Consider the following 27006-nt stretch of genomic DNA (forward strand, 5'->3'; position numbering starts at 1 on the left):
AGCTAACCCTCCCTCATAACCCAGAAACTCATTCCTTGTATTCAAATGAGTAATACTTCAGGAGATAACCTTTCTTTTCAGCCCCATCTTCTTTCAATTCATTGGCAAAATACACTGTATCAGCAGAGGCTGGAAGAGATCCTCAACTGAATAATGAATATTTATTGTTGATTTCTTCCTTTTATAAGCCTCTTGCATACTTGTTAGACTTATGCCTACAGTATGACAGTCAACTTTAATTTCGGCGAGTACCTCCACTTCCTCCCAAATAAAATGTAACTTTTCCAACTAACCCTGATGGATTTTGGAATAGTCCATTGACCCGAAGGGGAAAATGTGAATTTATCTCTAATCTGAGCTTGGTTATTATTATAATTCAGCAGACTATTCATAGCGTTGTGACTTTTAGGTCAATGTAGGGAACATATTCGGATAAAACAGTCCTTTTACTCGCTTCCCTTTTTCTTACTTCGTCACCAACCATTCCCTTCTCTCCCATTCGCTCGGAGTCAGTGGACCAGCCCGCCTCGCCCCGCCCCGCGCCCCACGCAGGCAGGGACCGGTCTCCTGTGTCTGGTGGCGGGAAATGTTGTAGTCCAGGGCCTGAGGGCAGCTGGGTCTAAGAGGCTCCGGAGGACCCGCGAGAGCGGGTGAGTGTGTGTGGCAAAAGGGTTCTGGGTGGACTGAAGTCCTTTCGAAATCGCGGGGACAGGCTTGGGAGGCGCCGAATCCCAGTTCCCGCCACCGGGTTTAAAGGCCGAGGGCTGGACGCGTCTCTAAGCGCGCACGCGCATTCCTACCCTGCGCCTTCGCGGGCTCGCCTCCGCGGTTCCAGGCGCGGCGGTAAACTTTCACTGCACCCCTCTCACGCTGCTTTGCACACCTTGGGCTCCCAGTGGATGGGACTGTGATGACTAGGGGCTTGGAGCCCTGAAAGTAGAGCAGAAGGTTCCTTTGGGTTTTCACTTTGGAACTCCACATCCTGTTCAGACTCAAGAAACGTGAGAGGCCTGATGGTCATCAGGGGTCGGAGTTCACTGGCCGCTTAATTTAAATCTCGAATTTTTTAAAAAGAATGAATTACGTTCCCTCTCCCTTTTCTCCTGGGTGGAAAGTTTAAGTAAGATACGGCCTCTATTCGGGTTTGTCAACCAGACCTTTTGTCACTAATTCAGCTCCATCTCTTGAGTCTCTCTCTCTCAATTATTTATTCTGTCTTTCATACTGACACCAGTACCTTAAAAAAAAAGTTAAACTTGTTGTTTAACGTTAACTTTAAGGCTCCGTTTTGGCCATTCACAGGAGTAAATTCTTAGGTGACATAAGGGGCCTTTCATAATCTGTTTCTGACCTTCTCAGCCTCATTTTCTAAAAACGTGACATTTATGTCTTGCGCTTGACTCACAGTCACAGGGAAAGGGTGTATCTGCATTATACACTTTCATACCTAGTATGAGCCTCCTGTGACCTCTTCTTGGAAGTTATTGTTTTTTTTCGGCCACATAACTTGTCTTGTCCCTCTGAAATTCAGTTTATCCAGCCTTCGTACATCAAGCTGATCACTTTCTCCCTTGTGTCCATGAAATATTGTATCTCCCTTTACTATCAGTGGCTCTGAACTCAATAAAATGTTACTGAGCCCCTCATCTGTACTATGCAGTGTACTCAGCGGTCAAGTATGTAGAGATGCATAAGTCAGAATTCCTGCCCTTGAGGAATTCATTTTGGTAGCAAAACAAACAAACAAAAAAAAAAAAGTGAGAGTCTTCGGCAGTTACAGTGACAGAGTTCCTTATTTCCTTACTCCTCTCACTCCTCACTCAAATACTATCCTATATATCCTAATGCCTCCAAATCTCCAGGTGCATCCTCAACTTTAGACTTGTCTACTTAAGTTTAGTAAAGCATTTATTGAGCACCTACATTGTGCTAGTCATGATGATTCCTGAGATCAAGGAGTTAACATTTTAGTGGGGCTTGGTGATGCATTCCTACATTAAGGCATGAAGATCACAAGTTCAAAGCCAGCCTGGGCAATGTAGCAAGGCTCTGTCCTAAAATTAAAAATTAAAAAGGGCTAGGGATGTATAGCCCAATGATAAAGAGCCTCTGGATACAACTCCCAAAAGTTTACATTTAGTGCAGTTGTTAACAGCAGATTAAATTAAAATCACCTGAGGAGCATTTTTGAAATATTTTGCCCAAGCCACACCTGGAAATTTTGATGTCATAACCAGGCTCTGAAAATTCAAAGATAAATAAGAAACAATTCCTGTCCTCAGGGAATCTGAGGCTAGTGGAAGGAGACAGACACAGACATTTTAAACGAACATAAACTATTATATGAGAGACTAACAGAAGTGTAAGTGCCGATGGAATTCTGTATATGGCACAAAAAAGAAAAGAGGTTCCTTTTATATGGAGAAGCCAGGAAGAATTGCCATTTGGGCCATTTCAAAAGAGAATTCGATAAGTTGGGGGTGTGATGGTATACTCCGATTACTCCACTACTGGGCAGGCTGAAGTGGGAGGGATTACAAGTTCCAGGCCAGCCTGGGCAATTTAGCCAGACTTGGTCTTAGAAAAAAGAGAGAGAATTTGACAGACTCTAGGTTGATGGAAGGGTGTTCTGGATATACGAATAACTTGAGCAAGAAGCTTGAAAGATAACTGCTGGGATATCATGAAGAACTTTGTGTTGAGGGTCGTCAAAACTTTAGTTTTTTATAGTAGTGCATGTTAATGGTAAACAATTCCAATAGTATCAACGTGAAAGAAATTTTTTTCTAACTCTAGATCTCCCATTTATTCCCAGAGGTTTTGCTATGAAGTTTCTTCCCCTTTTCTTTTCCTTTTTTAAATTTTCTTTTTTGGTACTGGGGATTGAACCCAGGGGCACTTAGCCACTGAGCCACATCCCCAGCCCTTTTTTTATATTTTATTTAGAGACAGGGTCTTGCTGAGTTGGCTAGGGCCTTGCTGAATTGCTGAGGCTGACTTTGAACTTTCGATCCTCCTGCTTCATCCTCCAGAGCCACTGGGATTACAGGCATGTGGGATCTTTTTTTTTTTTTTTAATTTTTGAGAGGTTCTTTTTTTTTTTTTTTTTGAATTTTTAATATTTATTTATTTTTTTAGTTCTCGGCGGACACAACATCTTTGTTGGTATGTGGTGCTGAGGATTGAACCCGGGCCGCACGCATGCCAGGCGAGCGCGCTACCGCTTGAGCCACATCCCCAGCCCCTTTGAGAGGTTCTTGATAAATTGCGGAGACTGTCCTTGAATTTATGGCCCTGCCTAGGCTTCCTAGGGAGCTGGAATTATGGCATAGTCACTTTACCCAGCTCTTCTCTTTTGTTTCTTTCTGATTTTTTTAAATCCTTTTGGTTTTTTCTATCCTTTTTTTTCTTTGTTTTTCTTATTTATTTATTTATTTACGTACTTACTTACTTATCATCTCTTCTTTTCTTGGGATCACTCCATGTTACCCAGGCTGGCCTTAAATTCTTGGACTCACAAAATCCTCCTGTCTCAGCCTCTTGAATAGCTAGAATTACAGGCGAGCACCACCACAACTACCTGAAGTTTCTTATGTATCCACTGAAGTTTTTATTTTGTTTTTGTGCTGGGGTTGACCTCATGCTTGATAACCACATACATGCTGTACTATTGAGCTACACCCCTAACCCTATTTGAAGGGTTTTTTAAAAAAATATTTTTTAATTTTTTATTTTTTTTTTATTTGAAGGGTTTTAAGTAGGGTGGGTCATATGGCCAAGTCAAGTAACAATCTTGTGGCTAGATTTAAGGGAAAGGATCAGACAGAAAGAGATTAGGAAGCAGTTGAGTAATCTAAGCAAGAGACATACAGACATGGGTTAGTGGTAGTGTGGAAAGGCAGGGGTATATAGAAGAGCTTAAGGAAATTAAGGAGAGATGGAAGTATCCAAGGTGATACCTAGGTGTAAGTGCCATGATGGAATTCTGTATATGGCACAAAAGAGAAAAGAGGTTCCTTTTATATGGAGAAGCCAGGTGATACCTAGATCCAAAACAGAAGTGAAGATGGACTTATGGGGAAAATGAGTTTAGTTTTGGATATTTTGTATTTAAGATGTCCTTGAGACATAAAAGTAGAGGATGCTATTTTTGAGTCCGTTTAACATTTGAGATTAGTGCCTTGGGAACTTAGAAGGGCCAGGGGTACAGATTGGCTGGCTACTGTCTTGTATAGTAGTTGAAGCAGGGGGCATGGATAAGTTTGCCCAAGGAAGCTATGTAGAGAGAAAAGAGAAGACTGAAGATGTAGGCCAATGGAGCATGAACTCTTCAGGATGGGAGGGGGCCAAGGGAAGGTATGTTTTATGTTGGATTCCCTCCTCCTTGCTTAAATTAGAAGAATTTTGAGCAACTCATAATATGTGGGCGTGGGGCTGATATAAAGGAAAAGTTGGAAATAATTGAGAAATGAGAATCAAATAAGGGACAGGAGATAATTGATCAAGATAACAAATGAAGGGCTTAGATTAGAAGCAAAGATGTTAGGGTAGGTGAGTGAAATATGTTTTTAGGCGTGGGTAGGGGGAGTTGAGAGTTCTTGTCTGATGACCTTAATTGTTCCTAAGAGGAAAGGGACAGAGACACCAACTGAGAGGCATGGGGAACAGTGGGGTAAAGTGCTTAAGAATGATGGTGAAAATTAGAAATAGCTGTCCCCTGGGAAAGAAATGAGAAAGTGACTGGACTAAGAGTCCTGCTCAGGTTGGATGCTGTACATTTGTCATGTATTGTACAGTGTGGTGTGGTTTTCTCCAGCAAATCTGAGTCTAGATTTGACTCAAAAGAGTATAGTAGAAAACAGATGTTGCTTTGAGTTTGTGATTTTTGCAGAGAGTGGGCAGTGAAAGAAAGAGATTAAGGCCACACAGGAGAGTGGCTGAACTGTTTGACATGCAGTGATAAGATTTGTAGGATATATATGTTTCTCTGTTTTAATCATTTTGTTTTCCAACTCGGAAATCTTCAGCAGTGCCAGTTATGGTGGTACACGCCTATAATCCCAGCAATTCAGGAGGTTGAGGCAGGAAGATTGCATAGTCCAGGCCAACCTCAACAACTTATTGAGACACTTTGCAACTTAGATCCTGTCTCAAAATAAAAAATAAAAAGAACCAGGGATATAGCCCAGTGATAAGTTCTTCTGGGTTCAATGCCCAGTACAAAGAAAGAAAGAAATCTTCAGTGGCTCCCTTATTTATTCTAAATTTTTGAATTGATGAACAAGGCAAGATTTTCCCAAAAGCCAATTCTAACCCCCTTCCAATGCTTTCCTGAGACTTATCTATCCACAGTGGTTCCTTTTTTCTTGTTGTTGTTGTTGTTATTGTTGTTTGTTTGTCTGTTTGTTTAATATTTTTTTATGTGGTGCTGAGGACCCGAGCTCAGGGTCTCACACATGCCGGGCAAGCACTCTACCACAGCCCTAGCCTGGTTTCTTTGTTTTTGCTCTAGCAGTTCTCCCTCTCCTCTTCCTGGCTTCCTGAATCCTTGTGCTGCAACCTTCAAAATCTCAGTTTTAATCACACTTCCACTGACAATCTCCGTGGTCACTTTACCTTGAAAGAGTCCTAGTTTTCCAGTTTTTTCCCCCCATATCACTTATTTAGAGCCTATACTGCCTTATCTCTTACTTTCCCCCTACCCCAGTAGGATTGAACCCAGGGATGCTTTACCACTGAGCTACACTTCTAACCCTTTCTTTTTTTTTTTAATTTTTAAATTTTGAGATAAAAGTCTTGCTAAGTTGCCAAGGCTGGCCTTGAACTTGTGATACTCCTGCCTCAGTCTGCCAGACTGCTGGGTTGTGCCACTACCCTTAGTAACCTTTTTTCTTACTTTGTCTTCTATATTGTGTAGTTTTCCATTCTGTAAATAAATTTCTTTAGCAGTGTCTCTCCACCTGCATGGCATTATCTTTTGCCTAGAAGGCACTTCATTTAGAATCTTACAGAAGGAGAGGAAATTAATATTTTGGGGTTGTCACACCAGGTGCAGTGGCATACACCTGTAATCCCAGCAGCCTGGGAGGCTAAGGTAGGAGGATTGCAAGTTTGAGGCCAGCTTTGGTAATTTATCAAGGCCTTAAGCAACTTAGTGAGATTCTGTTTCAAAAAATGAGGGGCTGGGATGTGGCTCAAGTGGTAGTGTGCTGGCCTGGCATGCGTGAGATGCTGAGTTTGATCCTTAGCACCACATAAAAATAAATAAAGATATTGTATCCACCTAAAACAAAACGTAAATATTTTTTTAAAAAAATGAAAAGGGCTGGGGATGTAGCTCAGTGATAAAGCCTCCCTGGGTTCAATTCCCAGTACTTACTGGGGTACTCACTTGGTACTTATCACTGGGTAGTATGGTTAATATCACTGCTTCTCAAACTATCTTGGTAAGGGGCTAGGCAGATTTTTCCTTCAATCTGTTGCAGATCGATACTATAAAGTTCTTTTCTTTTTTTTTTTTAATTTTTTATTTGTTTTATTGGTTGTTCACAACATTACAAAGCTCTTGACATATCATATTTCATACATTAGATTGAAGTGGGTTATGAACTCCCAATTTTACCCCAAATGCAGACTGCAGAATCACGTCGGTTATACATCCACAATTTTACATAATGCCCAATTAGTAATTGTTGTATTCTGCTACCTTTCCTATCCCCTACTATCCCCCCTCCCCTCCCCTCCCCTCCCTTCTTCTCTCTCTACCCCATCTACTGTAATTCATTACTCTCCTTGTTTATTTTCCCATTCCCCTCACAACCTCTTATATGTAATTTTGTATATCAATGAGGGTCTCCCTTCATTTCCATGCAATTTCCCTTTTCTCTCCCTTTCCCTCCCATCTCATGACTCTGTTAAATGTTAGTCTTTTCTTCCTGCTCTTCCTCCCTGCTCTGTTCATAGTTGCTCTCATTATATCAAAGAAGACATTTGGTATTTGTTTTTTAGGGATTGACTAGCTTCACTAAGCATAATCTGTTCTAGTGCCATCCATTTCCCTGCAAATTCTATGATTTTGTCATTTTTTATTGCTGCATAGTACTCCATTGTGTATAGATGCCACATTTTTTTAATCCATTCATCTATTGAAGGGCATCTGGGTTGGTTCCACAGTCTAGCTATTGTGAATTGTGCTGCTATGAACATCGATATGGCAGCATCCCTGTAGCATGCTCTTTTAAGGTCTTCAGGGAATAGTCCGAGAAGGGCAATAGCAGGGTCAAGTGGTGGTTCCATTCCCAGCTTTCCCAGGAATCTCCAAACTGCTTTCCAAATTGGCCGTACCAATTTGCAGTCCCACCAGCAATGTACGAGAGTACCCTTTTCGCCACATCCTCGCCAGCACTTGTTGTTGTTTGACTTCATAGTGGCTGCCAATCTTACTGGAGTGAGATGGTATCTTAGGGTGGTTTTGATTTGCATTTCTCTGACTGCTAGAGATGGTGAGCATTTTTTCATGTACTTGTTGATTGATTGTATATCCTCCTCTGAGAAGTGTCTGTTCAGATCCTTGGCCCATTTGTTGATTGGGTTATTTGTTATCTTATTGTCTAATTTTTTGAGTTCTTTGTATACTCTGGATATTAGGGCTCTATCTGAAGTGTGAGGAGTAAAAATTTGTTCCCAGGATGTAGGCTCCCTATTTACCTCTCTTATTGTTTCTACTATAAAGTTCTTTTAGGGGCTAGAGAAGTGGCTCGGTGGCAGTCAATCCCTAGTACCAATAAATACATAAAAACACTTCTATAGAATACAATTACTAGAAAAATAAAATGGAAAAAAAGATATGTAGAATACAGGCTTTTTAGATTATTACTATATTTGAACATAAAACTAAGTCAAATTGTTCTCAGAAACCTTAAATGCTAGTGCTTTCTTTCTTTTCTTTTTTCCTTTTTTTTTTTTTTTTTGGTGCCTGGGATTGAAGCCAGAGGTGTTTAACCACTGAGCTCTTTTACTTTTTGAGATAGGGCCTTGCTAAATTGCTGAGGCTGGCTGAATTCAGAATCCTCCCTTCTCAGTCTCCTGAGCTACTGGGATTACAAGTGTACGCCCGGCGAGTGATTTGTTCTTAAAGTGTTTTGATGAAGACTACCAGCAGTTGTGGATGGGGAGTAGTGTGAACTGCACTGTTTTACATGACCATATTTAAAATTTATGAGGGTGGGTATTTTTATTGTTTTTTCATTTTACTGAGAAGGAAACTAAGGTTTGGGTTAAGTCAGAAATGCTAACTGCCTTCCCAAGTGTATTAATTCTCAATGAGTGCTTGGAACAGGGTTGGTTTGGGACAGAGTGCTTTGTTTTATTTTGTTTTCAAAAAGTAAGTTAATTTTCTTGGGGCTGGGGTTGTGGCTCAGTGGTAGAGCACTCGCCTGGCACGTAGGAGGCCCTGGGTTCGATCTTTAGCATCACATAAATAAATAAAATAAACATATTGTGTGCAACTACAACTAAAAAATAAATATTAAAAAAGTAATTTAATTTTCTCTTTGAATTGTAAATGTATTTAATATTTATTCCTTTTTCCTTTTATTTTTTGCATTCTGAGGCCTATAGCTATTAATTTCAGATCAATAATGCTTTATCTGAATTGCTTGATACTTAGTTGAGTGGGGAAAGTAACTAACATTTTTTTAAATATCCAGATCCATTGGATCTAAGGTGTTTGATAAAGTTCCCATCTCATCTATGATGAAATATGAAAGTAAAAACAATATAAATGAAGTTTTTTCATGAAGTCAAATTAGTTGAATTCAAAGGGCTTGAATTAATCCTGAGATTTTGTCCTTAGCTTTTTGGTATTAAAATACTGAAAACATAATAATTGTGTGGAGAGTTGTTTATTTATTTATTTTTTTGGGGGGGGCTTGTTATTTTATTAGAAGCATATTTACATTCCCAGAGTTACCTTTGCAGAGAATATTTTACAAAAGTTTTATATAAACTTTGGAAAGTACATAAAAAGTAACTTCTGCCCTTCATAAAGAGAATATAAGTTAGTTATATTTACTCTGCTAAAAATAGAGATACATTTCTGTCTGTCCCTTTCACAGAAAAAGTTAGTATAGGGCATAAGGAATACTGCGTGGCCTTCTCAGCCATGGCTTTGCACATGGGCCTGTCTGTGAGGCTGGGAGAGAGTTGTTTATAATAGCTATATTGAAATATAATTAGCATACTATAAAATTTATTTATTTATTTATTTAGTTGTAGATGGAAAGAATACCTTTGTTTTATTTATTTAGTTTCTTATGTGGTGCTGAAAATCAAACTCAGTTCCTCACGCATGCTAGGCAAGTGCTCACTACTGAGCTACAACCACAGCCCTAAAATTCATTGTTTTAAACTTGTTTTTAATATATTCATAGTTGAATAATCTTTACTATTTAACATCAGAACATTTTCATCATGCCTAAAACAAACCCTATGCTTATTAGTAGTTATTCTTCATTCCCTTTTGTCCCTGGCAACCAATAATCTATTTCTATTTTTATAGTTTTTCTCATTCTGGACATTACATATAAATGGATTCATATAAAATGTAACCTTTTGGGGGCTGGGGTTGTAGCTCAGTGGTAGAGTGCCAGGCCCTGGGTTTGATCCTCAACACCACATAAAAATAAAATAAAGATATTGTGTCTATCTACAACTAAAAAATAAAAATAAATTAAAAAAAAGATTTAAGTCTGCACTTTAAAAAAAAATGTAACCTTTTGTGTTTGACTCTTTTTTTTTTTTTTTGTACCAGGAACTGAACCAAGGGGCATTCGACTACTAAGCCATATACCTAACCCTATTTTGTATTTTATTTAGAGACAAGGTCTTACTGAGTTGCTTAGTGCCCCACTTTTGCTGAGGGTGGCTTTGAACTCTCGATCCTCCTGCCTCAGCCTCCTGAGCTGCTGGGATTACAGGTGTGTGCCACTGTGCCTGGCATTCCCAGCCCTTTTCATTTTTCTTTTTTTTAAATAATGACTCTTTTTTTTATTATTTAAGAAATAGAGAGAGAATTCCAATATTTATTTTTCAGTTATCGGCGGACACAACATCTTTGGTTTTTTTTATATGTGGTGCTGAGGATCGAACCCAGGCCGCATGCATGCTAGGCGAGCACGCTACCGCTTGAACCACATCCCCAGCCCAGCCCTTTTCATTTTGAGATAGGGTTTCATTGAGTTTTTCGGGCCTTGCTAAGTTGCTGAAGCTGGCTTTGAACCTGAGATCCTGCTGCCTCAGCCTCCTGAACCACTGGAATTATAGGTGAGCTTCACTGCACCCATTGGAGGAGTGACATTTGAGCTGGATCTCAAGGGTCACATAGAGTCAGAACTTTTGGAGATAAGGAAGAAAGGAGAAGAGACCTCCAGGATAGGGAATAAGCTCTGAGCAGGATTGTATGTCTTGGAACATGTATGTTTGTGGCGTTCCCCATAGCTAGAGGAGATAATGAAGCCATGGATCTGAGTAGAATTGTTTTGGCTGGGTATGTGTGATATTGGTATAATGTCAATAGTCAGATTATTCATAATTCAGGAGAGGAAGGTGAAGCCAGACAGATTGAGTGAGTAGCAAGAGAATACTGAGTGCAATAACATGCACCCATAATTCCAGTGACTCGGGAGGCAGAGGCCCAATGATTGCAATTTAGAGACCAGCCTCAGCAATTTAGTGAGGCCCTAAGCAACTTAGTGAGACCCTGTCTCAAAGTAAAAAAATTAAAAAGGGCTGGAGATACAGCTCAGTGTTAAAGTACCCTTGGCTTCAATCCCCAGTACAAAAAAGAGAACAAACTTACTTTTCCAGGAAGGAAGGAAGAAGGGAGGGAGGGAAGGAGTATAAACCCCTAAGTTTTCTGTCAGTTGCTAATGTTTTAAATACTATTTGTACCAGGGAGGACTGAAACTCCTGTTGAAAGCTCTTTTATCCCAGTTCTAAAGAATGGCCCAAATTGGGAGCCCCTGGCTTGGGAGCTTTACAATAGGGACCCATTTCTTGTACTTTGCATATTACACTCAGAACTGCAGGGGATTAGAACCAGAAGTCCTAGCTTTCTTATATACCCTCTTGCTTTCTATCTGCTAAGATTGCTTTGTCCCTATGTCCTTTTTCTTCTCCCAAAAATGGTGGCTGTTACCACCTCTGTTGTTTTTGCCTTTCAGGTAAAGTGATACATGGGAAGCAGAGGTTTGAGTGCCCTGCTGGGGCTGTATTTTGCAAATATTGAATCCTTATTTAGAATTGGTCTACAGTGGAGGAACCAAGATAAAGAGGGAGGGTAGTGGGCTGGGGCTATAGGTCTCAGTTGATAGAGTGCTTGCCTCGCATGCACAAGGCTTTGGGTTCAATCCCCAGCACAAAAAAAAAAAAAAAAAAAAAGCTGGGAGGACTGTGTAAAACAAAGCCCAGACATGGCTTTGTCTCTATTGTTAGAAGACTATCATTTCACACCTTTCAGAGCCAGATTTTGTAATGCTCTCTTATGAGGAGAATGTGTTGACTTGCCTCTTTATAGCTCTAATGTCTGTTTTTGGGGGTTTTGGTTTTTTGGATTCTGGAGATTTAACCCAGAGGTGTTTTACCACTGAGCTACATTCCATACCTTTTTGTTCTTATTTTGAGACAGGCTCTTACTAAGTTGCTTAGGGCCTTGCTGGCCTTGAACTTGTGATCCTCTGTCTCAGCCTCCCAAGCTACTGGGCTTACAAGTATGTGCCACTGCACCTGGTTTGTTTGTTTTGTGTGTGTGTGTTTGTGTGTGTGTGTGTGTGTGTGTGTGTGTGTGTGTGTGTGTGTGTGTGTTGGGAATCTAATACAGGGCCTTATGCATGCTATGCAAGTGCTGTACCATTGAGCTGCACCCCCAGCTCTGCTCTCTTTGTCAGCTTCCTAGGCTATGGTTGAAGAGAGCAGACAGGGAAGCCCTTCCATCTGGGTGCATGTGTGTGTGCATGCATGCATGTATGGGTATGCACATAGAGTCAGGGATCTTATATATTGAACCTCTTCTTCAGGGCCCAGGCCTCAGAGTTTTTAGTCTCTGAGATTAAATGGGAAAGAGAAGTCTCCTTTCCATTCTCCTGGTCACTCAGTATTTTAATGGTTTCTTATATTGCTAGACTGAGCAGTCAGAAAGTAGGTTAGCACTGGGTGGGGGTGGAAGGATAGTAGGCAACCTGAAGTAGACCAGTTACATAAATGCAGAGAGATAACATCAGACATTAAACCTTAGTGCTTTGGAAACTCACTACCCATTTCCTGCCAAGGAACATAAGTGGAGTCGGTGCCTAGAGGTAGGTATGGGAGCTAGGAAAGGTCTTTCTAGAGATTGCCGTTAAGGGCAGAGAGCAGTGCAGCTGAAGGTGCCCTGAAGGACTGGATTGATTAGTATTTCTGATTTTCCACAGGAGCAAGGTAAAGAATATTATGTGTTTGTGTGCATCTGTATTATTAATGTCCAGTTCTGAGTGCCTAGTATTCTGGATCTGTGCCTACTTAACTATCTGAGGGTTTAAAAATCTGAATAAAAAGGAATAAGCTTTGGAAAAAGGAAGTGATTTTTCTTCTTTTTTCTTTCTTTCTTTCTTTTTTTTTTTTTTTTTTTAATTGGGGATTTAACCCAGGGATGCTTTGCCATTGAGCTGCATCCCAAATCTTTCTATTTTTTAATTTTAAGACAGGATTTCACTAAGTAGTTTAGGTCCTCACTAAGTTGCTGAGGCTGGCCTTGAACTTTCGATCCTCCTGCTTCAGCCTCCTGAATTGCTGCGGTTACAGGTATGCACCAGTGTCCCAGGCTCTGGAGATATTCTGGGGAGTGTGAAAGGGAGTGTGCTGGTTCCTATTCACTCCTTTTCCTTCCCATTCTGTTAGGCACTGACTTCAACTAAGATTACCAAGTGAGTAACTTTGGGAGGAGAGTGAAGGAACTTTGATTTTCACATTCCCAGTGCCTGAGATGGCCAAGGGCTTCTAGGATGTATCATATACCAAGTAGGCTCACTGTGTAGTCAGAGCTGGGTTTTCTTAATTCTTGTGACATGTCAAAGCTGTGACTATGTATAGAAGAGCTAAGAAAGATGGGGGTCCAGCCTGACCATTTGAGTTCTCTAAGGGTAAAAATTTCAGAGCTGATGTCCTTCTCTAGTCATTTTTTTTTTTTTTAAAGAGAGGGGGAGAGAGAGAGAACTTTTAAAATTTATTTTTTAATTTTCGGCGGACACAACATCTTTGTATGTGGTGCTGAGGGTCGAACCCAGGCCGCACGCATGCCAGGCGAGCGCACTACCGCTTGAGCCACGTCCCCAGCCTCTCTAGTCATTTTTTCCTATGAAGTTGTTTAAACTCTTAAACAGACTGTTTCTACAGTTTTAGATCCAGGTTAGAGTATGGGGCAGGTGCTTAATTCATAGGCTCCAGCCTCTTTGTCTTTATCACATAGTAGCCTTAATTTAAAGCTTTCCCTGGAAGGTTGCACTGTAACTCAGTGGCAGCACATTTGCTTAGCATGTGCCAGGCACTGGGTTCAATCCCTGGCACAAAAAAAAAAAAAAAAACAAAACAGAAAAAAGCCTGAGACTGGGAGAAGTACATTTGATTCTGACCAAAATGAGGCATTTGAAGATCTTGCTCAAATATTCCGACCATTATTGCTCTGTCCTGTTCTTCTCTGTTCTTCACAGAGAGGATGCTGCATTCATTTTTTCTTGTCTCTGCAGGTCTCTCCATTTTTTTCTCCTCCGTCTCTATTACCCTTACGTTTCCTTTGGTGGTCCTCTGATGTATGGACTTGTACATGATGAACTGTGAACTTCTAGCCACGTGTAGTGCCCTTGGGTACTTGGAGGGAGACACTTACCACAAGGAACCAGATTGTTTAGGTGAGTACCTTTTTGAGGAGTCAGATTTAAAAAAAAAAAAAAAAAAAGTTGCTTGAATTGAGGTGGTCTGTTGAATTTCTCAAGCTATAAGTATGAAAAGCATATGGGCCTGGGTGGAACTTTGTCCAGTGTTTGAGGTATGTGTTTATTCTGTCTCTGAAGAGAGCGTGAAGGATTTGATCCGGTTCTTGAGGCATGAAGATGAGACGAGAGATGTGCGGCAGCAGCTAGGAGCATTCCAGATAATGCAGAATGACCTCCTACCCATTCTTACCCAGCACCACAAGGATAAGCCTCTCTTTGATGCTGTTATCAGGTTCATTCCCTAGCTTTTTTTTTAACCACATGCCAGCATTCGTATTTAAGCTGATAGGTTTTGGTGCTTGTTCCTGACAAGGAAGCCTAATGACTTCTTCCTCCTTCATTGTCTCCCCAGACTGATGGTAAACTTGACACAACCAGCCTTGCTCTGTTTTAGCAGTGTGCCTAAGGAGCCCAGCATGCGCCACCACTTTATACAGGTGCTGACTTATCTACAGGCCTACAAAGAGGTGAGGTCGTCCTTCAGAGTCCCTGGGGCAGATTGTGGTGCAGTAGGGGAAGAAGGTACAGACACTATGTGAGATCTGTTCACTGTTCCACAGGCCTTCGCCAATGAGAAGGCTTTTGGAATCCTCAGTGAAACCTTGTATGAGCTGCTGCAACTGGTGAGTGTTTGCCCTGTAGGAGGCCCTGGGACCATTATCAGAGGTGAAGATGCTGAAACTGGAGGTGTGATCCTAGTTGTTGGGGATATGATCGTCTACTCCATAGTCTCTGACTGCCTCAGGACTATATGAATCTTTCTTTTCTTTCTTTTTTATTCTGATTCTCTTCTGTACCTTGGTCCTCCAGCCCAGGTGGATGCCACCTGCCTTCCACATGGAGTCTCTTCTTCTAACTCTCCTCCTTCTGACTAGGGCTGGGAGGAACGACAGGAGGAAGACAACTTGCTGATTGAGCGGATCCTACTGCTGGTCAGAAATATTCTCCATGTTCCAGCTGACTTTGACCAAGAGAAGGTGAGGGTCAGGTGGTCTAAGTTACATTGAACTGCCCTTTTTGGGCTTTTCTGCATCTGACAAGTCTACGGGAAGAACCTTGGCAAAGAAATCAGGTGCAGAGCTTCCAGGAAGAGCTGTGGAACTGAATGCCCTTTCTTCCTCTCATCTCTCACTGCTCAGAGGATCGATGATGATGCCAGTGTCCATGACCAGCTTCTCTGGGCTATTCACCTTAGTGGCCTGGATGACCTTCTCCTCTTTTTGGCCAGCTCACCTGCCGAGCAGCAGTGGAGCCTGCATGTACTAGAGATTGTCTCCCTTATGTTTCGTGATCAGGTAAGACCCAGGCCTATTGTCCTTTTGCACAGCTACTTTTCTGCTACACGGTCAGCATTGCTTTTATAGTAATGGCTGAGTTATCTAGGGAAATTAGCAATGGGTAGAGTAGCTGTGTCTTCAATATAGAGTCCCATCACCAGTCCTGTTTTGATCATTCTTTCCATCCTTAACAGGAGTGAACTCAGGATAAGAAATGACTGTCCTTCTGACTCTTTTCCTGCTTCTTCCAAATGTAGAACCCTGAGCAGCTGGCAGGAGTAGGGCAGGGACGCTTAGCTCAGGAGCGGAGCACAGATGTGGCAGAACTGGAGGTGTTGCGCCAACGAGAGATGGCAGAGAAGAAGACTCGAGCCCTCCAACGAGGCAACAGGTAGGTGACTGAGAGCTGCTCTACCTGTGTTCCTGTCCTGTGGCAAGGAATGCTGAGCACTTGGGGGCCAGATCTAAGACACTGGAGACTGAATAACATTTTACAGCTTTAACTCATTTTGAGCTGCTGATGAAAGAGAATGGAACAAAAGCTTCCAGAGAATTGAAAAATCTCTCTGGCCTCCTTTGTTGCTGCTGTTCCCCTGCAGGCATTCTCGATTTGGGGGCTCCTACATTGTCCAAGGGTTGAAATCCATTGGGGAGAGGGACCTCATCTTTCACAAAGGCCTTCACAATGTAAGTATTTGCACATTTGGAATGGGAACACTGGAGTTGCAGGGCCTAAGAATGACCATCTGTGGATTTAAAGCATCTCCATTCTTAGCCTTGGAAAGTTGGTGACAGTAGAAGTAGAGCCTCTGGCATTAGCCACATTGTCTTTACTGAAGTCTTCACAGAAAACTTTCTAATAAGAGTTTCTTCTGAGGAAATTGCACTACCAGGGATATGGAAAGAGCTGTGATACATCTAATCCCTGCCCCACACCCCCAGCTTCGAAACTACAGTTCAGATTTGGGAAAGCAGCCCCAAAGAGTGCCCAGACGTCGCCGGGCTGCCCAGGAGCTGTCCATTCAGCGCCGCTCTGCCCTCAATGTGAGACTCTTCCTCAGAGACTTCTGCTCTGAGTTCCTGGAGAACTGTTATAACCGGCTTATGGGTTTGGTAAAGGTGAGAGTCTGGGAAAGATATGGAGGCCATCAGGGATGGAATAGAGAGGTGATGGGGCCAGTTGAGGGTAAGAAGGGCAACCCAGGTAGGCACCTGTGGGAGGCTGTCCCTGGAGTTTATAGTGGGAAGGAGATAGTGTGCACGTGAGAGATGGTGACCATGCAGAGGGAGTGGGTTATTAGCATGACAAGAAGGGCTTGTAGAATTGACCCAGAGGAAGGGGAGGAGGACATGGGGAGAAGAGAGAATGGGAATTTGTGGATCCTAGAGAAATATTATAGTGGTGTCCACGATCTACCCCATCATCAGGCCAGGAAGAAGGTGGAAGCCCTGGGATAATGGTGATTTTTTTTTTTTTTTTTTTTAATGTTAGGATCACCTGCTTCGAGAGAAAGCTCAGCAACATGATGAGACCTACTATATGTGGGCCTTGGCTTTCTTTATGGCCTTCAATCGAGCTGCCTCCTTCCGGCCAGGGTTGGTTTCAGAGACCCTCAGTGTCCGTACCTTCCATTTCATTGAGCAGAACCTCACCAACTACTATGAGATGATGCTGACTGACCGCAAGGAAGCCTCCTCCTGGGCACGGCGGTGAGAGGGACAATATTGGGATCATAGTGAGCATCTAGGTCTGGGTGAGAGTCTGAATACACACACACGCACATACGCACACATTTTTTCTTTTGGTACCCAGAATTGAAACCAGGGTTAATTAACTACTGAGCCATATCTCCAGGCTTTTGTTTTTGTTTTTGTTTTGTTTTGTTTTCTGTTTTGTTTAGAAATAGGGCCTCACTAAGTTCCTCAGGCTGGCTTTGAATTTGCCATCCTCCTGCCTCAGCCTCCCAAGCCTATAGTATAATAGGCATGTGCCACCATGCCCAGTGAACACCTAGATTGTGGATGGCACCTTTTCCTAATACAGGGTGAGGTGGTCAGGCTGGGAAGCAATGACTAGTGAGGTCATGTTTTGGGTGGCACTTTAGGCAGGTTAGAGTTTTCATGAGCCAGTGCCTTAAGTTGTCCTCCATTTTTCCTTGTCTTTAACTCATAGGATGCACCTGGCTCTGAAAGCCTATCAGGAACTTCTGGCCACAGTGAATGAGATGGACATGTCTCCAGAAGAGGCTGTGAAAGAGAGCAGTCGCATCATCAAGAGTGAGGCCCTGGCCCAATCCCTAATCCCAGCCTTCCCATCTTTGATGAGAATCTTATTCTTCACTGTTCCAACTTTATCCGTCTTTTCTTTTCTAAGTTTCCAGACCAGTCTTCCATTCCTTTCTCTTTCCCACTCCTAGACAATATTTTCTATGTGATGGAGTATCGAGAACTATTCCTAGCACTCTTTCGAAAGTTTGATGAGAGATGCCAGCCCCGCTCCTTCCTTCGTGACTTGGTGGAAACCACCCACCTCTTCCTCAAGATGTTGGAACGGTTTTGTCGGAACCGTGGGAACCTGATGGTGCAGGTACTGGGCAGTAGCAGGATATGTAAAGAGCTGTGTGGGAGGGTGAAGGACAGAGGGGGCTTTCTCCTTGCATTTTATGTAGCTTAAGCTGGTCTGTTAGAGCTACTCTGAAATAAGAAGACAAGAGGCTTGTGTTGCCCATATGAGTCTACCATGGTTTCCTTTTCCCATTAGATTTTTTTTCTGGTTTACCATAAATATCTTAGTTCATTCAGGAAACTTTTTGTGAACACCTACTAAGTGCTAGGCACATAAACTTATAAGAGTTTAATGATTATGGGACTGGGGTTGTGGCTCAGCAGTAGAGCTCTCACCTAGTACACGTGAGGTACTTGGTTCAATCCTCAGTGCCACATAAAAATAAAATAAAGATATTGTGTCCACCTACAACTAAAAACTATATTGGAAAAAAAAAAAAACATGTTTTGTGCAGGACCTTCCTATAATTCTAGTTGCTACAGTTTAAAATTTTATCAGAACTGGACTTGAAAGGGGTAGCAATATCAATGAGACTTTGCTAAAAGGTATTTTTATACTTAGGGCTCTATGGTATTATCAGTAATAATGATGCTATAATTTATCCAGCATTTACTATATGTTAAACACTGCTAAGGTCTTCATGTAATCCCCACAACAGCATTAGAATACATGTACAGAGTGGTCCAAGATTGTGTGAGTAAAGGACTGTTATTGATACCCAAATGTAAATGGCTAGACTCCAGAGCTCATGTTCCTGCCTTTAGTGTGTTTGATTATAAGTTTCTTTTCTTTTTTCTTTTTTGGTACCAGGGATTGAACCCAGAGACACTTAACCACTAAGCCACATTCCCAGCCCTTTTTATTTATTTTGAGATAGGGTCTTGTTAAGTTGCTTAGGGCCTCACTAAATTGCTGAGTCTGGCATTGAACTCACAATCCTTCTACCTTAGTCCCCTGAGCCACTGGGATTACCGGCATGCACCAACTCACACAATTATAAGTTTCTTGAATGGAGTGGGAGCCTCAAGGGCCCTCCAATCCATCCATCCTATTTGACTTCTGAGAGCTCACACAAAAGACTGGTTCACAGTTGTGACCTGAGGGAACAGAATTTGGGGGTTGACTCACTCTCTAAGAGAAAAAAATGATGGGCTTTATTTTTATGTATCTTGATTAATCCTCATAACAAATCTATTCATCCTTTAGATTTTTCCTTAAGATATCACTGCTTTTGGCAAAGTCTCCTACTCCAAGAAATAGGCATTTTATGCTCATCCACATTATAGCTCTTATCCATTCCTTAAGGTATTTCTTGTTTACTTGCCTTTCTCTAGAGTATGAGCTCCTTGGAGGAGGACACGTATTATTCACTATGGCTTCCATTGCCTATGAGCAGCACATAATAGGCACCAGGCACTTTGAACATTCACTTAGTTTTGTAATAGAGAAGACATTTGGGGCTGGGGATGCGGCTCAAGCGGTAGCGCGCTCGCCTGGCATGCGTGCGGCCCGGGTTCGATCCTCGGCACCACATACCAACAATGATGTTGTGTCCGCCGAGAACTAAAAAATAAATATTAAAAAATTCTCTCTCTCTCCTCTCTCTCACTCTATCTTAAAAAAAAAAAAGAGAAGACATTCATGGGAAAAAGACTTCCTTAGTGCTCCTGCTATTTTCATGTAGTTTTTTCCCCATAGAACAAACGAAAGACGAGAAAGAAGAAAAAGAAGGTTTTAGACCAGGCTGTTGCTTCTGGGAATGTTCCACATAGCCCAGAGGAGCTGGAGACTATGTGGCTGATCCTGGCTGAGCAGCTGCGGTGTTGTACCCAGGTAGGTGGTTGTAGAAGCTCTATCTTTTTAAAGACTAGTGCTCTGGGTAAACAGTCTGGGTTTTCTTCCCCCTTTGTTCCCACAACTTATCTATCTATAGGATCCTGAACTCAATGTTGAATCCATGGTTCCCTTTGATGCGGCCTCAGAAGTGCCAGTGGAAGAGCAGCGAGCAGAAGCTATGGTGCGGATACAAGACTGTCTCCTTTCTGGTCGGGCCCCACAGGCCCTGGCTCTATTGAGATCTGCCCGGTAAGAGCCTTGCCCACCCATCCTCCTGGACTTTGGGGGCATGAAGAGGCCTTTACTGTAGTACAGGGTTCTTGGTCTTCAAAAAAGAGAAATTCTGTCTGGGTCTCTGAATTGAACAGTGACTGGGGAACTTTGATGGGCTTATTTGAGTATATTATTTGTTGTTGAGAAATAACAAAAAGCATAGTTAATTGGGGGAAAAAATAAAGATAATTTTATCCAAAAATAACTTGTCACTAACTTTTTTTTTTTTGGTGGTGCTGGAGCCATCAATATTTTCATGACCAACTTTCTGGAGCTCATTATGTTAGATATCATCTATATCATATACATATATATCTTCTACAAAAATAATGAAATATTACATGTTCTGATTTACATCTTTTTTTTCCCCCTGTACTGGGAATTGAACTCAGGGATTCTATACCACTGAACTTCATCCCCAGCCCTTTTTATTTCTTTTTTACTTTTGAGATATATTCTTGAATTTGCAATCTCCTGCCTCAGCCTCCCAAGTACTACTACTACACCTGCCTTTTTAACTTCTTAATATATTTTGAGCATTAATTCTCATCAGATATATTTCTGTAATTGTCAATGACTTTCAAACACCATCGTGTAATATGTACATTTGCTCAACCAAGTCAGCATTTAGATTGTTTGCATTTGTTCTTACATGATTTTCTTGCAATGCAACTTTTAAGGAAAATTTCCATAAAGTAACAGTTTGCATTATCTTTCTGGCTGATAAATAAGATAAGACTAAATTCTTTCTGCTTCTAATTACAACTCATATTTCCTATAATTAAGGCCTTTTTCTGTTTGTGCTCCAGAGAAGTGTGGCCAGAAGGAGATGTATTTGGCTCTCAAAACTTTTCCCCTGAGGAAGAGATGCAGTTGCTGAAACAAATCCTCTCTGCTCCATTGCCCCGTGAGTCTCCATTCCTTCACAACCCTCTCTTTCTACCTGTGCTCCAGCACTAGCATAACAGAGACCTGTAATCCTCACTATATAGGACAGCAGGGGCAAGAGGAAAGAGGAACAGAGGAAGAGGAGGAAGAGGAGGAGGAGGAGGAGTTGCAAGTCGTCCAGGTGTCAGAGAAAGAGTTTAACTTCCTGGACTACCTGAAACGGTCTGGGCCCAGAGGGCTGAGTTGGTCCCAGGATGGTGTGATTGTACAGCTGTTAGAATGAGCAGTGTCTTTCTAATTCTGACTTCCTTTCCCTCATTGTTTTGGTGCAGCTTTGCATGTTCAACTGTCGTGCGAGCCTATGTACTGCTGCTGCGGAGCTACCAGCAGAATAGTTCCCACACTAATCACTGTGTGGTCAAAATGCTGCACCGGCTGGCTCATGATCTCAAGATGGAAGCCCTGCTTTTCCAGCTCTCAGTCTTTTGCCTCTTTAATCGTCTGCTCAGTGACCCTGCTGCTGGAGCCTACAAAGTGAGGGACTGCCAAGAACTGGAGTTTGGGTGTATATAAATGATCTTCGGGAGATAAGGAAGCTGAGGTGTCAATAGCTGGGAGATGAGAACACAGTAAAGAAGCCAGCAGGCAGATTGAGGGGGCTGTACGGGGAAGGATAGAAGAGTCTCGAGTGAGAAGGGGCAGCTGGGAACTGGAAAGAAAACACCCAGGGGGCCAGGTCTATGTATCCATTTGGGCTGAAGCATCATAGCAGCCTTACTCTCCTATAGGAGCTAGTAACTTTTGCCAAGTACATTCTGGGCAAGTTCTTTGCACTGGCCGCAGTCAACCAGAAAGCCTTTGTGGAGCTTCTGTTCTGGAAGAACACAGCTGTGGTTCGAGAGATGACTGAGGGCTATGGCTCCCTGGATGACAGGTGAGCTTAGGGATTGGGAAGGATGGGCAGTAGGGGAGGGTGATACAGAATCACAGAAGGTCAGAGCTGGAAGAACTTGCAGGCAAATAATAAAAAAAAAAAATTAACTAATTTAAAAAAAAAGTATAACTACTTGCAGGCCATTTGGTCTGTTTCTTTATCTTCCAGAGGTAAAGGTCAGAAGATGAAATGCTTTATCTAGGAGAGGACCAGGGGCTAGAGCCTGTCTTCTGTCTGCTCTAGTTTTCTTCTCCATCATCAGACTTCATAAAGGTGGTTGCTGAAGGAAGTAAGGTGGCCCTCCAGGAGCCCTCTCCCAAAATGTGCTGGGAAAGGCTATAGACATAGCTCAGTGGTAGGGCACTTGCCTCTCATACATGAAGTTCTGAGTTCAGTCCCCTATACTGCCAAAAAAGAAAGAAAAGTGCTGAGATAAGAATTCACATAAATGTTTGTCCCCTTTTCTTTAGTATATTACCTGTCTGCTTTCACGCTGCTCATTTTCCCATACTACTATTAGTACTTGTAATGTCAGATTCCAAGGGAAAATCTGAGTTTGACTTTTGTTTTTTGTTATTGTATTAGCACTGGAGATTGAACCCAGGGGTGCTTGACCACTTTTAATTATTTATCCCTTTTAATTATTTCACTTTGAGATGGGTCTTGCTAAGTTGCTGAGGCTGGCCTCAAACTTGCAAACCTCTTGCCTCAGCCTCCCAAGTCACTGAGATCATAGACATATGCCACCACACACAGCTGTTGTTATTGTTGTTAGTGGTACTTGGGGATTGAAGCCAAGGGTACTTTACCACTGATCTTTGATTCCTTGACCTTTTTCAAAATTTTGAGACAGGGTCTTGCTAAGTGGCCAAGATTGGCCTTAAAATTTTTATCCTGCCTCAGCCTCCTGAGTAGTTGGAATTACAGGCATGCATCACCGTACCCAGCCTCTTTGGATTCCTAAGTGGAAGGAAAATGAGGAGAAGGAAGCACATATTAATCCTCTGCTAGGTGGAACACTTCATGCTGCTTGCCTCCACCCTTTCAGGATCTTTGGTCTCCTTTTATGGGGCCAACAACCTATTTCGCTCTCTCTCCTCTTTCCCCATTCAGGTCTTCCAGTCGCAGAGGCCCTGTGTGGAGTCCTGAGGAAGAAGCTCAGCTTCGAGAATTATACCTTGCCCATAAGGATGTGGAAGGTATGAGGCCTTAAGATGTGAAGTGTTTATGAGGATAGCAGCCTGAGCATAAAGAATCCTCTTTACTGCCTCATACCTTCTTCACTTCAGGTCAGGATGTGGTAGAAGCCATCTTGGCACACCTGAATACTGTTCCAAGAACACGCAAGCAGGTCATCCACCACCTGGTACGGCTGGGACTAGCTGATAGTGTCAAAGATTTCCAAAGGTAGGCACATGCTCTGGAGGGAACTGGGATGGAAATTCCTCAGTTCATTCCCTGGACTCCTCTTCCAATGACAACCTCCCTAAACAGAAAAGGAACCAATATTGTATTGTGGACAGAAGATCAGGAGCTGGAGCTGCAACGGCTTTTTGAGAAGTTCAAGGATTCAGATGGTGAGAGAGGTGGATGCTCAGGGAACCTTGTGAGATGAGAACTAAACTGTCTACTTATTTATTCCCTGCCTCCTAATCCCAAGGGAAGTTTATCAGATTCCTTATGTTGACTTCCTCTAAGTGTCATTTTAGGGTGAATTGATTTAGTCTCTTTCTAGAGACCTCTGATTTCCTTTACTAAGACCTCAGATATCCTTAACTGATCCCTTCCCCCATTTGTTCTAGAGTATTCACACATTCCCTCTCTGTAGATGTCCTTGGTCATATCATGAAGAATATCACAGCCAAACGCTCACGGGCTCGAATAGTGGATAAACTTCTGGCTCTGGGCCTGGTAGCTGAGAGGCGGGAGTTGTACAAGAAACGGAGGAAGAAATTGGTGCCCTCCAACATGGTAACAGTCTTATCCTGGCTCTGCCATCCCCAGCCCACTCTCTTTGAAGTGCTCCCTGGAAGTTACCCACCAAGATTCTTCCAGCCTCAAGCTATTTTGACTAGGTCCTTCCAACAGGGTGGTCAGGAACCAGAAAATGCCACTGAAATGTGGTGTTTCTTTTTTCACAATCTCCTATGCCCTTGATGAATTTCAGCCCAAAGATGAGGGGTCCCTGCAAGATTTTTGTGAGGAAGATCTGCAAGATGAGGAACCCTTGCCAGAGGAAGAGAATGAGGAGGATGAAGAGAAAGAGGAAAGCTTGGATGCAGAACAAGACCAAGGTGGCTCATTTCTTTCAACTGAAAACCTTGGTCAAGGCCTACATCAAGAAGGTGAGTTTAGTTGGGAGAAATGTCTCAAATGGAGGGTTGGGATGGGGGTAGGGACCAAATATGTTTCCTTTTCGCTCTTAGGCTTTTCTGCTCCCCTCCTATGGCTCCACAACTGCCTGATTCGAGCAGCAGATGATCGGGAAGAAGATGGTGAGTGAACAGATGACGATTTTAGGCCTAGAGCACTGGAAGCCACTGGACCTGCATGTGGGATGGAGGCAGTTTTTTCCTAGCATCTTTACCATGTGACTATTGGCTCTGTTCTAGGCTGCTCTCAGGCATCTCCACTGGTACCACTGACAGAAGAAAATGAGGAAGCAATGGAAAATGAACAGTTTCAGCAGTTACTGCGCAAGCTAGGGATCCGGCCACCTGTCTCTGGGCAGGCAAGTACACTAGTCACAGTGTCAGCCAGTTATCTTTCTCATTGTCTTTCTCATTGCCCTTGTCATTTCTGAACAAGATTCCTGTAGCAGCTATTTCTATTGATCCACAACTTCCAAATGGCACACCAACCTTTGCAGGCCCCCGTGACTATTCCACCCACACAGTTACTTCAGATTGTAGTCATCCTGGATTACTTTCCATCCTTAAATGGTAGGTTTTTCTATACTTCTCTAAACAGTTGACAATGCCAGTCCCTCTGTTGAAAGTCCAACCACACACAAAGATATATACACACATGCACACATACACACACAACCCATCTTCCTGTTGAATCTCAACCCTTTCTTCAAGAGTCAGCTCAAAGCAGGAGCTGAGGCAAGAGGATCATGAGTTGAAGGCTAGGCTCTGCAACTTAGCAAGACCCTATCTAAAAAATAAAACATGATAAAGACTAGGGGTATAACTCGGTAGTAAAGTACACCTGGGTTCAATCCTCAGTATCACCTCCAGCCCCAGGAAAAAGCTCAATTTTCACTTCCTCAGAAAAGCAGTCCTTATCAACCTTTCAATCCCTGAAGCAAAAATAATCACTTTGGCCACTGAAATTTGTTCATTCCCTCATAGAGCCCAATCCAGTGGTATTATAGCACATCATTCTTTCTCCCATTAGGTTGTGAGATCCTTGAGAGCAAGGACCATACCTGGTTCACCTTTCAATCATCAGGAGCCATTCATTTATCCAGTTAACAACTGTATTTACTGGCAATGTCATAATATAGCAGGCACTGTGCTAGACACTATATATATATATATATATATATATATATATATATATATATATATTAAGTAGAATTCACAACTTTTCTGAATCATTACCAATGTAGTGTCATATTTATTCAATGAATAACAATAATCTGTTGAATGGAGTTAGTCCTTTCACTTTGCTGTCATGTTTGACCTCTGGTGCCCTGTAGGAAACTTTCTGGCGAATCCCAGCCAAACTGAGCCCTACTCAGCTCCGGAGAGCGGCATCTGCTTTGGGTCAACCAGAGAAGGAGGAGAAGCTGCAGCCAGAAGTAGAACCAAGAGACCCTGGAGAGCAAGGCTCCAGTGAGGAGCACCGAGCAGAAGCCCTAAGAGCCCTCTTGTTGGCCCGCAAAAAGAAAGTGGACCTTGCGCCCTCAGAGGGTAGTAGTACAATAGCTTTTTTCTACTAAGCACTTACTTCATATCAGCCATGTTGGGCTAGAAGGCTGATAAGATATTTTGAACAGGTCCAGTTCCCTAATTTTGTGCCTCTTACAGTAACTTCAGAGGAAGGAACTCCTGGTGGGAAAGAGAAGCTAAAGATGGCAACCAAAAAGCGACACCTGCTGGACAGTGATGAGGAACAGGAGGAAGACGAGGGTAGAAGCAAAGGTAGGGAGTCTGACTGGGACCTGCTTTTTCTTCAAATACCTAACTTCAGCCTGAAGACAAACTGTAACACCTGCCTGATCCTTTAACATATGTCCTCCCTCCTCCCTGTCATTCCCATAGCACCAGAGATGGGAGCACCAATAATCCAAAAGAAGAAACGGTTTCTGATTGAAGATGAAGATGAGAGTGACTGAAGAGCCAGAAGCCTAGGGCTAGAGATAGATTTGGTTTTATATGGTGAATTCAAATCAGAATTTGGAGGTCCCAGAATCTCCTCTTATGGAAGCAGCAGGGTCGCGGACCCTTCCACAGATTTAGAGCCCAGGCATTTTTAGGCAGCAATGTTGGATGGACCATTCTGTAGTCAGTCTTTGCTTCTGTCAGCTTTATTCAGTGTAGCCCAACACCTCTCTGAAGACTTACTGTTCTGGGAACCATATCCTTTGGTGACTAGAGCCCCTTAGCAAATCGGAGGAGTAAGTGAATTATAGAAGGCACCTTGGACCCTCTCATTGGTCTGTTCCTTTTCCGCTGGAAGTGGACCACAACTTCCAGATAGGAAGCTTTATGACATTGTCTGGGGGTTTCACATCCTTTTTAGAAGGCATTGGATTCCCTTGTTCTCATTTTCTTTCCATAGATTATTCCCTAAACACCAGATTGAGCCTAATTCTTGCCATTGAGGTAGAATTGGATGCAGTGCTTTGAAGATGATGAATATACTTGATTTATGTTTGGTATTAAATTAAACATGTAGAATTAAAAATTGTTGATCTTAGTCTGACTTGTCAATCTGAGTTTCCCAGCCATCCACTTGCTATGTTTTTGGAAGAACTTTAAAATGGTAGAATTAAGACACCATCTGCCTTCCCTTTCTCCTGTCTTCCCCTCTTCCTCTATATAAGACACAGAGAATGTTTGCACCTCATGATCCTTCTGGATTTAGTAGCATGTGCCTATATTCCTAGCTATTCTGGAGGCTGAGACAGGAGAATTGATTTAATCCAGGAGTTTGAGGCCAACCAAGGCAATTTTGACCCCTGTCTAAAGAAAAAAA

At 42.4% G+C, this 27006-nt stretch overlaps 1 protein-coding gene across 6 annotated transcripts; it reads left to right on the plus strand.

Moving 5' to 3' along the window:
* Positions 1 to 543: 543 nt before the first annotated feature.
* Positions 544 to 26727, plus strand: Timeless (timeless circadian regulator). 6 transcript variants are annotated; one of them, XM_078053298.1, is made up of 31 exons: positions 576 to 650; positions 9877 to 9977; positions 10094 to 10323; positions 13779 to 13940; positions 14103 to 14256; positions 14377 to 14491; positions 14585 to 14647; positions 14900 to 15001; positions 15164 to 15319; positions 15559 to 15692; positions 15901 to 15988; positions 16244 to 16420; positions 16794 to 17011; positions 17475 to 17578; positions 17719 to 17888; positions 19566 to 19700; positions 19801 to 19952; positions 20786 to 20883; positions 20969 to 21086; positions 21197 to 21398; positions 21653 to 21798; positions 22912 to 22997; positions 23088 to 23205; positions 23293 to 23375; positions 23627 to 23769; positions 23966 to 24143; positions 24225 to 24293; positions 24411 to 24529; positions 25505 to 25718; positions 25836 to 25949; positions 26070 to 26727. In XM_078053298.1, exons 4-31 carry the CDS (start codon positions 13844 to 13846, stop codon positions 26141 to 26143), a joined length of 3627 nt encoding a protein of 1208 aa, XP_077909424.1. In that variant the 5' UTR covers positions 576 to 650; positions 9877 to 9977; positions 10094 to 10323; positions 13779 to 13843; the 3' UTR covers positions 26144 to 26727. The 6 variants fall into 6 exon arrangements, with proteins under 6 accessions (XP_077909422.1, XP_077909424.1, XP_077909427.1 ...); XM_078053296.1 differs by lacking the exons at positions 9877 to 9977; positions 10094 to 10323 and having other exon boundaries at positions 544 to 650; XM_078053301.1 differs by lacking the exon at positions 576 to 650 and having other exon boundaries at positions 9908 to 10323.
* The last annotated feature ends 279 nt before the right edge of the window (positions 26728 to 27006 follow it).

Source organism: Ictidomys tridecemlineatus, chromosome 6, assembly GCF_052094955.1.
Source record: "Ictidomys tridecemlineatus isolate mIctTri1 chromosome 6, mIctTri1.hap1, whole genome shotgun sequence".
NCBI lineage: Eukaryota > Metazoa > Chordata > Mammalia > Rodentia > Sciuridae > Ictidomys > Ictidomys tridecemlineatus.